The sequence below is a fragment of the Neoarius graeffei genome, chromosome 21 (assembly GCF_027579695.1).
Source record: "Neoarius graeffei isolate fNeoGra1 chromosome 21, fNeoGra1.pri, whole genome shotgun sequence".
Classification (NCBI taxonomy): domain Eukaryota; kingdom Metazoa; phylum Chordata; class Actinopteri; order Siluriformes; family Ariidae; genus Neoarius; species Neoarius graeffei.
This window is the reverse complement of record NC_083589.1, coordinates 24,760,206-24,772,338: the sequence shown is the minus strand read 5'-3', so window position 1 is coordinate 24,772,338 and position 12,133 is coordinate 24,760,206. Positions and strand designations below refer to the sequence as shown.

Below are 12,133 nucleotides of genomic sequence, written 5' to 3'. Positions count from 1 at the left end.
AATAGATTTAACATGAAATCGGTGCTCTCTTTTTACAGACTGATGAAAGATAAAGAGAAGCAGATGGAAGGAGCACAAATGTTTTATGAATAAAAGACCCATTTATTAACTTTTCATTTATAATAAAAGGAATATTTTAGTTAATAAGCTATCATATTTTACTCCAATCCTAACAAATGTGGGTAAATATTTATTGTTGTTTATTAAGAAAATGAAACAAAAGCTTTTTTTCTTTTAAATTAAAGAATAGGAAAATAAATGTTGCATTTTTTGGTAATGAAATTCTTAATTTAATATTTTTTCAAAAACATCATGGGAAATCTAATTGTGAATTGGGTGAGTGGTTAGGAAAAGGACTTTGTTATTAACTTATTCCTTTTATTAAAAATGAACATTTTAGTTAAGAGATTATAATATTTTACTCCAACCTTTACAAATGTGGGAAATTAACTTGTTACTTATTAAGAAAATTAAACAAAAGTATTTTGGGTATTTTGTTTGTTTGTAACAAAAGGAATATTTAAATTGATAAAGAATAGGAAAATAAATGTTTTCCCTTTTTTTTTGGAATAAAATTTTCATTTAATTTTTTCCCCAAAAATATCTTGGGGAAAATCAAATGGTGAACCCGTCTCGTCTCGTCTTCTTCTGCTTTATCCGGGACCGGGTCGCGGAGGCAGCAGTCTAAGCATGGAACCCCAAACTTCCCTTTCCCCAGACACCTCGGCCAGCTCCTCAGTAAGAACACCGAGGCGTTCCCAGGCCAGCCGAGAGACATAGTCCCTCCAGCATGTCCTGGCTCTTACCCGGGGCCTCCTCCCGGGGGGACATGCCTGGAACATCTCCCCAGGGAGGCATCCAGGAGGCATCCGAAAGAGATGCCCGAGCCACCTCAGCTGATTCCTCTCGATGTGGAGGAGCAGCGGCTCTACTCCGAGCTCCTCCTGAGTGACTGTGCTTCTCAATCTAAGGGAGCGCCCAGCCACCCTGCGAAGGAAACTCATTTCGGCCGCTTGTATCCACGATCTTGTTCTTTCGGTCATTACCCAAAGCTCATGACCATAGGTGAGAGTCGGAACGTAGATCGACCGGTAAATCGAGAGCTTCGCCTTTTGGCTCAGCTCCTTCTTCACCACGACGGACCGGTAAAGCGACCGCATCACTGCAGAGGCTGCACCAATCCGCCTGTCGATCTCACGCTCCATCCTTCCCTCACTCGTGAACAAGATCCCGAGACACTTAAACTCTTCCATATGGTGAACCCAATATCTTGAACTGTATCAAACTGTGAACTGGGGGAATCATGACCAAAAAGTCATAATACAATGACAATGATGCACATCAGAGCGATGTTCATGTGTTAAAACGAGGGGCGATGAGGTTTTGGTGGCGTTATTCCCTGCATCCGAAATCACTCCCTACTCACTAGTGGACTATATAGCGAGGTTGCCATTTTGTAGCGCTGTCCGAATGTGCACTCAAAGTATCCCACAATGCATCACGAAAAGTAGTGTACAAATGATGGTCACTAACCAAGCAATATATCCCATCATGCATTACAGTCGTGCTGAAAGAAATCAAATCAAATCAAAAGCCTCAAATGTGATTTAATAAAAGGCAGCGGCAAAGAAGAAAGGATTCAGCCTTGATTTAAAAGAACTGAAAGATGCAGCAGACACAAAGTACTTTGCATTTATTAATGCGCTCAGGATAATATGGATTTATCACAACAAACACATGCATTTTGAAAACCCACCAGCCGACTGATCTGGCACGTTTTAATTGCGCGACAGTAATGACGTAAATAACAGCGTGACGGAGTAGTATCCGAAAGTGGTTTTTTTTTTCCCCATTTTATCAATGAGCTCACTATATATTAGAGTTCTCTATATAATAATTCCCTATATAGTGAGTAGGGAGTAGTGAACGAGTGAGTGATTTCGGACACAGGGTTTGTCTGTCTTGGTGAAGGAGAAATCACAGGTAGTGGTTAGTACACTGCTGGTAGAAATGGAACTTTATGTGGCAAATACAGACAAGCGGCGTGACGCAAAGAGTGACACGACCCAGTGTGGTTATACCGTAGTAAATACTCTAAACACTTCTGGAATGCATCTCATCCGATCCGATGAGTAAACCGTTGTTTAACGCACTGAGTTTTTGGAAAGTTAATAAATCCACAGTGAAACAGGCCAGTGTGCAAACTACCCATCTCCTCCACACTTACACAGCGCTGAAGCCTTTAACCTCCAGCCAGGCTTTGACCTCCTCGGGCGTGGAGTCGTAGGTGATGTTAGCAGTGGGCTGAGAGGTGCTGCGTGGCGGAGCCTGGAACTTTTTCTGAGCGCTGCGACCGAGGGTGAGTCTGTGCACCAGCTCGTCCTGAACCTCCTCCATGTTGGACTTGCGGCCTGATGGGTCACAAGAAAACGAAACCTAGCTTTAACCTGTTAAAACCACAGCTTTCCAGACTGGCTAGTTTGAAACATCTTGCATTATTAAAACCAAGAAGACTAGACTTGCTTCACTATCACAAGTGTAGAACTGATGATGTCACTATAACAAGGGTTTAAATTTATGGGGGCGTCGTGGCTCAGGTGGATAAGGCGCCATACCATAAATCCGGGGACCCGGGTTCGATTCTGGCCCGAGGTCATTTCCCGATCCCTCCCCGTCTCTCTCTCCTGCTCATTTCCTGTCTCTACACTGTCCTATCCAATAATAAAGGTAAAAAAAATCTTAAAAAAAAAAAAAAAAAAAAATTATAACAACCAGTCCAGCCAGCTTGATGCAATACTCCAGTAAATTCTGATCTAGTCGTATATTACGAATGCTATAAATACATTATCAGATTAACAGTTAAAGCTGTTATCTCCAAATCGAGAGTCAGGTAATGTAATAAAAGTGTAATACACAGACGAGTGACAAATTAAAGGAAAAAAAACAGCAACAAAGTGTGGTAATAAAGTGTTGAGCCATCGCAAGCCACCAGCACAGCTTACGTAGAGCTACACATCTCTAGAGCTGTTCTAGAAAGATGAACATCACCGCACCGAAAGATATTCACTTCTTCGGTGTTTGGATTGATGGTGACGAAAAGCGCCATCCATCACATCGCTCAAAAATCTCTTGCAGGTTTTCACGACTTGGTATTGGCTTGCGGCGGCTCTTCCTATATGCTAATGATTTTGATGATGATCGGCATGCGTACGATTAGCAGGCGTCACGCTGTGTTCTTTCTGCTCCCTCATCGTGATGCTGCCGTTGTCACTGGAGTTGCTGCTGCTCTGGCGGCTGATGTTGGACGGCGAGTTCCCATGATGCTCTAGAGGAGCAGGTGCGCTGTGGGGCAGGGAGTAGATGGGAGGAGCAGGAGCTGGAGGAGGAGGAGTCGGAGCCGGAGGGATGGATGTGATTCCGGGTTTGGGCACGTAGTCCGCTCTCTGCTTCTGCGTAACGATGGACACAAAAGCAACTGGTCAGATTTAACGGTCATTCTGGACATCTTTACTTCTGTTATTTTCTTTACCAGTTTAGGAAACTCGAAAGGAAGGACACCGAGAGTATAGTCTATATACAGGAGCTCCATCGCATGATATCATGCACACAAACCAACTGGTTGGTCCATCTGTAATGGTATTACCTCGTTTAATTCACCCAGCAATTGCTTGTGGAGGGGAAATAAAAAAAGAAAGAAAGAAAAGATGAAGGCTCGGATTGATTGTAGCCAACACAGCAATCTCACTCCAGCACTCTCACTGCAAACTAATGGAACACTTCAACTGCTCAGGGGAACATAAGCAGGGCTTCTGGAGCTTCAGCGTCAATACTGTCTTATAGAGGTTTTCGACTTGACGTCATAGGGTCACGTGATACTGTTTACGCCGCCATTTTGGAGGTACAAAGCCACGCTTATCAGCAAACAAGGCTTGTAATATCCATCTTCTTCATCGCTTACTTTTATCGGAGAATGCCTGATACGTGTTGTGCAGTTAGCTGCCACAACAGAAGAGGGGATAAACCTGGATTAACGTTCCATAGGTTCCCGGCCGATCGACAGCGTCGCGAAAAGTGGCGATCAAGCGAGAGAATTGGCAGCCCACCGAACACACGTGTTTGTGTGGCGAACATTTTGTCTCGGGTAATTTTCCAGAAGTTTAAAGATATCATATGCGAGATAAATGACAAATTATACAGGTAGCCTAGCACCTAGCCTACACGTAAGCCCTGTTAGGCGGTGTTCAGGCTACCTGGCACCGAGCCCCACTAGTCAGGCTACAATGGTTTTATATACGTGAGACGGGGACCGCTCGGCCTCATCAATGGGGCTACCTAACCTGGCACCGGGCTTCTTACTAGTGTTTGGGCGGCTTACGTGTAGTTTAGGTTTAACATACACGGTGCCCTCAGGCGAGGCAGAGCCATGTTGTTGGGTGGGTTGTACTTTTTAGATGTGAATATCCAATGGACAAAACTAGAATTCGATACTAGACATATTAATTATTATGCGTTTTTCTATATGATTAATGTAACTCTCTCTCTCTCAACCTGGACACTATTTTTCTAACTGCAATGAATTTACTTTTATTTGGTATCACGTTGAAATAGACTGTTATGGAATTTTTTTTTGCCACAAAATGTTGTTGGGAATCTTTGCATGTGTTGTCATGGCAACCATTCAAACAATGCATGCTGTGAAAAGGGAAAATACATATTTTTTGACAAATCTCTGACATGTTGGGCTAGCGGGAGTCGCCATTGTTGTGACCGCCAAAATGGCGCCATCTACTTGTCACCATGGCAATGGTCACGTGGGTCGAAAACCTCTATAGCAAAATGACTGAGACTACACTTCCTGTTGATCCTAACAATACAGACAATTGGGAAATCTGTTTAGACGTTTGTCTAAACTCACTGTTTCTTGGCAACTTGGTAGCTCTAGGTCAAGAATCCTATAGTACAGTGAGTTAACTAAACACACAGGAAGGAGAAGCTGAATAACGAAATCTACTAATCTACAACTAAATGGAGGAAATTAGTGTAAAGGGAAGACTCATGCTGCACACACACACACACACACGGCCCTACCTTAAACAGCTCAAACTCCTTCTTTGGCATCATTAGCTTTTAGATGAATAAATATGTAAAGAAAAGGTGAATTTAAAAAGTGACACAATAGAATTATAGATATATTGGTAAAGAGACACAAAGCTACTCTGCTCAGTGCTGATGGTGCTCAGCGCTAAGCAAATAATCTAGTCATGTAAAAAAAAAAAAAAAAAAGTGTCCTTGTGTCAGTTAAGGAGTGCTAATGATCAGCCATTTGTGCTGTTTTTCATTGATAAGTCATTAAACATTAAGTTTTCTGATTGAAGTCAAATCAGGAAAAACAGTTGTATTATACATATTTAACAAGAGCGCGCCGAGAGCACAATATCCCCCGCTGGCAACTCGGCCAGAACTCTGGTAAAATGTGACTGAATTGAACAAAGTTACAATATGCGTATTACCGACATGTAACAAAGAATCCTGTCAAGTTTCGTGACATTCCTCCAAAAATTAAGAGAGGAGTTGATTTCAGAAGGGCAGGACGGACGGACATCGCCTCTAGAGCCCTGCACTCCCACGGGAGTCCCGCGGGACCCGACGCACAGCAGTGCGGCGCGGGACAAATTTTGAAAGCTCATTGCGGGCGCGGGCGGGAGGGGGAGTGCACAATGCGGGAGCGGGTGGGAGAGGTGATAAGCTGCAGTCCCGCTTACTAAAAACGTGTTTAAAATAAAATTTATAAATTATTAATTTATGTCTATCATATATAATTTGTGCTGGATATTTTATTTGGCATTAATAAAAACGTTTTAAGATGCCTTAATTTGCGGATGTGGTCTAATCTCGCGTACGTTTCCGATTCCTTTCCGCTCTTCCGTGTTTGAGATCTCCGATCATGGCTGAAGAGCAGAGCTCCTCTAGTGAAGCTCACAGTGCTTCAGAAGTAAGTGCTGCTTTAAATTATAATTATATTAATTTCTTATAGGCCTTCTTGTATTTCCTAGAATGTAAATGTGAGGAGTGACGTAAGCTATGTGCAATGTACAATATTCTTAATATCCACTGTAGATTTTGGTAGGTGTGTTGGGTATCTCTGTAAAGCCTCAGCTGCGCATGCCGCCTGGCAACGCGCACCCTCGCTACGTGCGCTAGGTGAAGGATCGGTCAGTGGAGAGCTCAGCTAAGCTCAGCATGTTTAATTCCCCAAGCCAATGACAAGAACTTTCGTGAGAAATAACGCGAACGTCTGCATCATGCAGGATTTGCAGGCGGGAGCGTGACAAAATATGGCAGGCACGGGCGGGAGCGGGACTGAAAATCATAATTCTTTGCGGGAGCAGGCGGGAGCGGGATTGCACAATGCGGGAGCGGGACTGAAAATTCTGTCCCGCGCAGACCTAATCGCCTCGACATAATCCCCCTTCAGGTCTTTCGGCCAGCGGGGGATAAAAACTTTTTGCCAAATTACATGAAATTCCTCCAAAAATAAGAGAGAAGTTGATTTCAGAAAGCAAGCGCACCTTGATGAAATTGCCAAAGTACAAGTTTGTTAATAATCAAGCGCATAACTCTGGAAAAATTTGATCAAATTAAACAAAATTTCAATATGCGTACAACTGTCTTATAACAAAGCCTTTTGCCAAGTTTGGTGAAATTCCTCCACAAATTGTGAGAGGAGTTGATTTCAGAAGAACGTACACCCTCATGAAACTGTCAAAGTACAAGTTATTTCATCAAGGGCCAAAACTCTGGTGAAATTTTCACAAAAGAAATTAAATAGCAATATGCGTATTACCGTCATATAACAAGGCCTTTTGGCAAGCTTCGAGAAATTCGTCCAAAAATTGTGAGAGGAGTTGATGTCAGAAGAAAAAAACCCGGTCATGAAATTTTCAAAGTTTAATTTTGTTAATCAAGGGCTGTAACTCTTAAAATGCGACTGAATTGAACGAAATTGCAACACGCGTATTACCGACATATAACAAAGAATCCTGCCAAGTTTCGTGAAATTCTTCCAAAAATTGTGAGAGGAGTTGATTTCAGAAGGTGAGCACCCTTCCCGGGACGGACGGACGGACATCGCCATGACATAATCCCCCTTCAGGTCTTTTGGCCAGCAGGGGATACAAACTACTGTACCCAGTTTGGTTCACCAACCAGTTCTCCGCTATCATACATCAGCTACCACTGATGAGGGTGAAGGCTCTCGCGTGCTTCGTGAGAGCCAACCAACTACACACACACACACACACACACACACACACGGCAGAATAATCCATTCAGAGGAAAATCACTGAAATATCTGCCCTCTTCCACATTCTTCCTGTGCAACCACATGACAAAATAGCGTGACGTGTGCAATCCGTCGCCATGTTGGATGATATACAAATCCAAAATGCCGTCTCGTGCGAACAATAACAGTGATGCATCTCAGACTTTCTCGAAATGTTATGATTCTCTGGAGTCCTCTGCCAAGTCAAGATTCAGAGAAAAAGTTGAAATTTGTGGCTTTGACCAGTATATGTTAAAGCCGTCCGATTATACAGAGGATTCAGCCTCATTACCACTGACTGAATACCCTGATATTGTGAACTCTCTCATTCCGCAAACCTCGTGGACAACCAACACACAAATGAAGGCTTAAGAGCCTCGATGCCTAGGATTTCTTCGTATCTGGCTGAGTTGGTAGTCTTCTCACCAAAAACAATTAAAAGATGACAGGCTGCTTGTTCGTGCGAACCACTCTCAACAATCTCGAGAAACACTGCTCAAAAGTTTAATTTAATTTAATCAGCAGAAAACAACTTTAATTAGCAATGAACTCTAACAGATATAAAGTGGGCACCACACACAGGGGTGTAATTAGCTTTTTCCTCCATTAAGTTCTTAAGATGGATGTTTTTGAACCACAGCGTATTCACACGGCGTTCTCTGGACAGCTCCTCATCGGTTTTGTCACCGCTTTTAATTATTTTAATGAAATTCTGAAGAACTGTTTCCCTTTGTCATGAGTAGCATTATTATATCCCGCACACAAAGTAGGCATCGTTTTTGTTCAAAGGCAATGAATGAACTCAAAAGAAAATCACGAAGCGTTGCAGGAGTTCACGCAGGAAGCGCTGCCATCTTGGTTGTTATCCAACTTCTGGTTTGGAAAATAAGCATGACGTCACGTGCACACGCAGAACACACGAGCTCACAAACACACGATTGGTTAGTGTTGCTGTGATTGGCAGAAGAAAGCGAGAGAATATGCCCCTCCCACCCAGAAAGCACGGCCAGTTTTGCTCGCTTGCTTTCCGGCATCATCATGATTCAAACTCACGATCTCCTGACGACAGGGCGAAGGCTTTAAATGCTGCGTTACTCAGGACCCTGAAATGTCCATCATTTAACCAAAACACACCTGAATGGTATGGCTGTAAATTGGCTCGCCGCGTCCATTCATATCCACAGCCTTGGTGATCTCGAGGATGTTGTTTGGCACGTATCCCACAAGTCCAGTTCCGTTTCGAACCTTCCACCACTGTTTCCTGTCATCCAGAACCTATCAAAGACATTTAGGCAACTTAGGCTACATCCACACGACAACGGCAACGAGATTTTATTTTTAAAAAATATCGCGTCCACATGGGCAACGGATCAGTAAAATATCAGGTACATATGGCAACACAACGCTTGCTAAAAACGATGCAATACACATGCCACACCTCTACGTGCGCTGTAAGACAGTCCCATCGGAGACAGCAGAACAATAGAAGAAGTACAACCCCGATTCCAAAAAAGTTGGGACAAAGTACAAATTGTAAATAAAAACAGAATGCAATGATGTGGAAGTTTCAAAATTCCATATTTTATTCAGAATAGACCATAGATGACATATCAAATGTTTAAACTGAGAAAATGTATCATTTAAAGAGAAAAATTAGGTGATTTTAAATTTCATGACAACAACACATCTCAAAAAAGTTGGGACAAGGCCATGTTTACCACTGTGAGACATCCCCTTTTCTCTTTACAACAGTCTGTAAACGTCTGGGGACTGAGGAGACAAGTTGCTCAAGTTTAGGGATAGGAATGTTAACCCATTCTTGTCTAATGTAGGATTCTAGTTGCTCAACTGTCTTAGGTCTTTTTTGTCGCATCTTCCGTTTTATGATGCGCCAAATGTTTTGTATGGGTGAAAGATCTGGACTGCAGGCTGGCCAGTTCAGTACCCGGACCCTTCTTCTACGCAGCCATGATGCTGTAATTGATGCAGTATGTGGTTTGGCATTGTCATGTTGGAAAATGCAAGGTCTTCCCTGAAAGAGACGTCGTCTGGATGGGAGCATATGTTGCTCTAGAACCTGGATATACCTTTCAGCATTGATGGTGTCTTTCCAGATGTGTAAGCTGCCCATGCCACACGCACTAATGCAACCCCATACCATCAGAGATGCAGGCTTCTGAACTGAGCGCTGATGACAACTTGGGTCGTCCTTCTCCTCTTTAGTCCGAATGCCACGGCGTCCCTGATTTCCATAAAGAACTTCAAATTTTGATTCGTCTGACCACAGAACAGTTTTCCACTTTGCCACAGTCCATTTTAAATGAGCCTTGGCCCAGAGAAGACGTCTGCGCTTCTGGATCATGTTTAGATACGGCGGCTTCTTTGAACTATAGAGTTTTAGCTGGCAACGGCGGATGGCACGGTGAATTGTGTTCACAGATAATGTTCTCTGGAAATATTCCTGAGCCCATTTTGTGATTTCCAATACAGAAGCATGCCTGTATGTGATGCAGTGCCGTCTAAGGGCCCGAAGATCACGGGCACCCAGTATGGTTTTCCGGCCTCGACCCTTACACACAGATTCTTCCAGATTCTCTGAATCTTTTGATGATATTATGCACTGTGGATGATGATATGTTCAAACCCTTTGCAATTTTACACTGTCGAACTCCTTTCTGATATTGCTCCACTATTTGTCGGCGCAGAATTAGGGGGATTGGTGATCCTCTTCCCATCTTTACTTCTGAGAGCCGCTGCCACTCCAAGATGCTCTTTTTATACCCAGTCATGTTAATGACCTATTGCCAATTGACCTAATGAGTTGCAATTTGGTCCTCCAGCTGTTCCTTTTTTGTACCTTTAACTTTTCCAGCCTCTTATTGCCCGTGTCCCAACTTTTTTGAGATGTGTTGCTGTCATGAAATTTCAAATGAGCCAATATTTGGCATGAAATTTCAAAATGTCTCACTTTCGACATTTGATGTGTTGTCTATGTTCTATTGTGAATACAATATCAGTTTTTGAGATTTGTAAATTATTGCATTCCGTTTTTATTTACAATTTATACTTTGTCCCAACTTTTTTGGAATCGGGGTTGTAGGACGCATGCGCATAAACCCCTTCTTCTACCCGGCGTGAAGCACTCAGGAACAAACACACAACAACAAGATGATGTCTGCGACTACGCGAGGAAATCGTGCCTTCTGTGTGTACAAATTAGTTTTATTAGTGTGCATAGTTTTATATAACTTAATTTTCTTATTGTGTGTGAACATTTTGAAAAGCAGTCTTATCCAATAAAAAAAGAAATTCAAGAAATGGTTCAGTTACTTGTTTATTTAAAAGAAAAGCTGTATACAAAAGTGAATGCAATGCAGTGGTTCATACAAAACAGCGAGAGTGCTGCTTGTTCTAGTCATGTGGTTGTGACGTCATCGTAAACAAATCCGTTCTACTCATCCAGACGACTTCGCAACGGCGCCGTTGCCAGATTTTTCCACTCTGGAACCCGTTCTCAAAAAATATCGTTTTGGGGCACCCAAAACGCCAGTGCCGTGTGGACGCCAGGCCGAAACGATAAACAATTTTATCAGATTCACCTGAATCCGTTGCCGTGTGGACAGCCTCTTAGACCCTTCTACTGTCACTCTTCTGGACTACAGGGGACAGTCCTCGGTCCCACACAGGGCTCAGAGGTGAGGTAAGCTTAATAAAAGCACTTTTGCCTGTCTGAAAAGCATGGAGTGTTTTATATCGTGATGTATATAAAGCCTCATTTCCACTGCTAATTCAGCTGATGAGGGCAAAGGGTCTTCAGAGACACATTTTTCAAACTGATGCTCGTATTGTTTGCTCACACACTCGCATGAGACTTGTTCCGTATTCACAAACTCTCAGATATGCACAACTGGCTTCTATTTTTTCCCCTTTTATGTAAGAGATTTATTACTGCCCTCATGATGCAGTGTGCCCTTTCAAGGGTAGTGTAAAATTACTGAGAGTTTTCCTTGAACCGTTAACCTTAAAAAAAAAAAAAAACGTGAGATATAATGGTGTACCTCCACCATCTCGTCCTTCAGCACAGACAGCTCTGTGCCATTCCTGGCCACAAAGTCGTATTTTGATTTGGCAAAACTTCTCGGTTGGCCTCTAGCACGGGCTTCAGAGTTTCTGAATAAAGAAAATAAACGAAATCAGAAGACGTTACACACTCAGAGATACAGCATGGAAATATATTAAATCAAAATGATACATGACACAACAGTCAGTTTGATTATCCTGACTAATGCACTGTTACGCTTTCCCTCTTCAAGGCATAAACACTTCAGCCATCTTATTGTCTTCTCTGCATAAAAAAAATAAATACATACATAAAGGAGTGACAAAACTATACACAAAACTACAGTATAAACATTTAAAGTCACTGTAAGCGTGTTTGATAGATAGCTGTCGCTAAAATCTGAATCTCAGAGACTTTCCTCGGATCTGTAATCAACCACTAATTAATTATTCAACCGGACTGTATTGGGGTGGCTTTCCCGACAACGTTGCTCTTTAGGGCTAAAGACAGAGTTGAGAGATTCTCTTCAGCAACGGACGTTGTCTCTGTACGTGGTTTTCCCGAACTCACTCGTCAGAAGGAGTCTTAATAGCAACACTGCGATGTGCGTCCCTGATGTAGGCATTAGTAGTTGCTAAATCCAGCCAATGAGGTCACGTGGCGTTCGTTTTGGGGGGTTTTTTAACCAAAAAGGAATGAAATATAAAAGATGTTTAAAATATGTTAAAATTTTGTGGGGGCGTCGTGGCTCG

General features: G+C 42.6%; 1 protein-coding gene across 9 annotated transcripts in view; it reads right to left on the bottom strand.

Moving 5' to 3' along the window:
- The window catches only part of eps8a (epidermal growth factor receptor pathway substrate 8a), a 192,395-nt gene that overhangs the window by 3,237 nt on the left and 177,025 nt on the right, over positions 1-12,133 (bottom strand). For 8 of the 9 annotated variants that reach the window (XM_060902865.1, XM_060902870.1, XM_060902868.1 and 5 more), the window contains 4 exons: positions 11,380-11,491; positions 8,456-8,596; positions 3,212-3,449; positions 2,228-2,411 (listed from right to left, as the gene is read on the bottom strand). In XM_060902865.1, coding sequence (XP_060758848.1) covers positions 2,228-2,411; positions 3,212-3,449; positions 8,456-8,596; positions 11,380-11,491 — 675 coding nt within the window. The remainder of the gene's footprint in view (positions 1-2,227; positions 2,412-3,211; positions 3,450-8,455; positions 8,597-11,379; positions 11,492-12,133) is intronic. The other variant, XM_060902872.1, reaches the window with a different exon arrangement.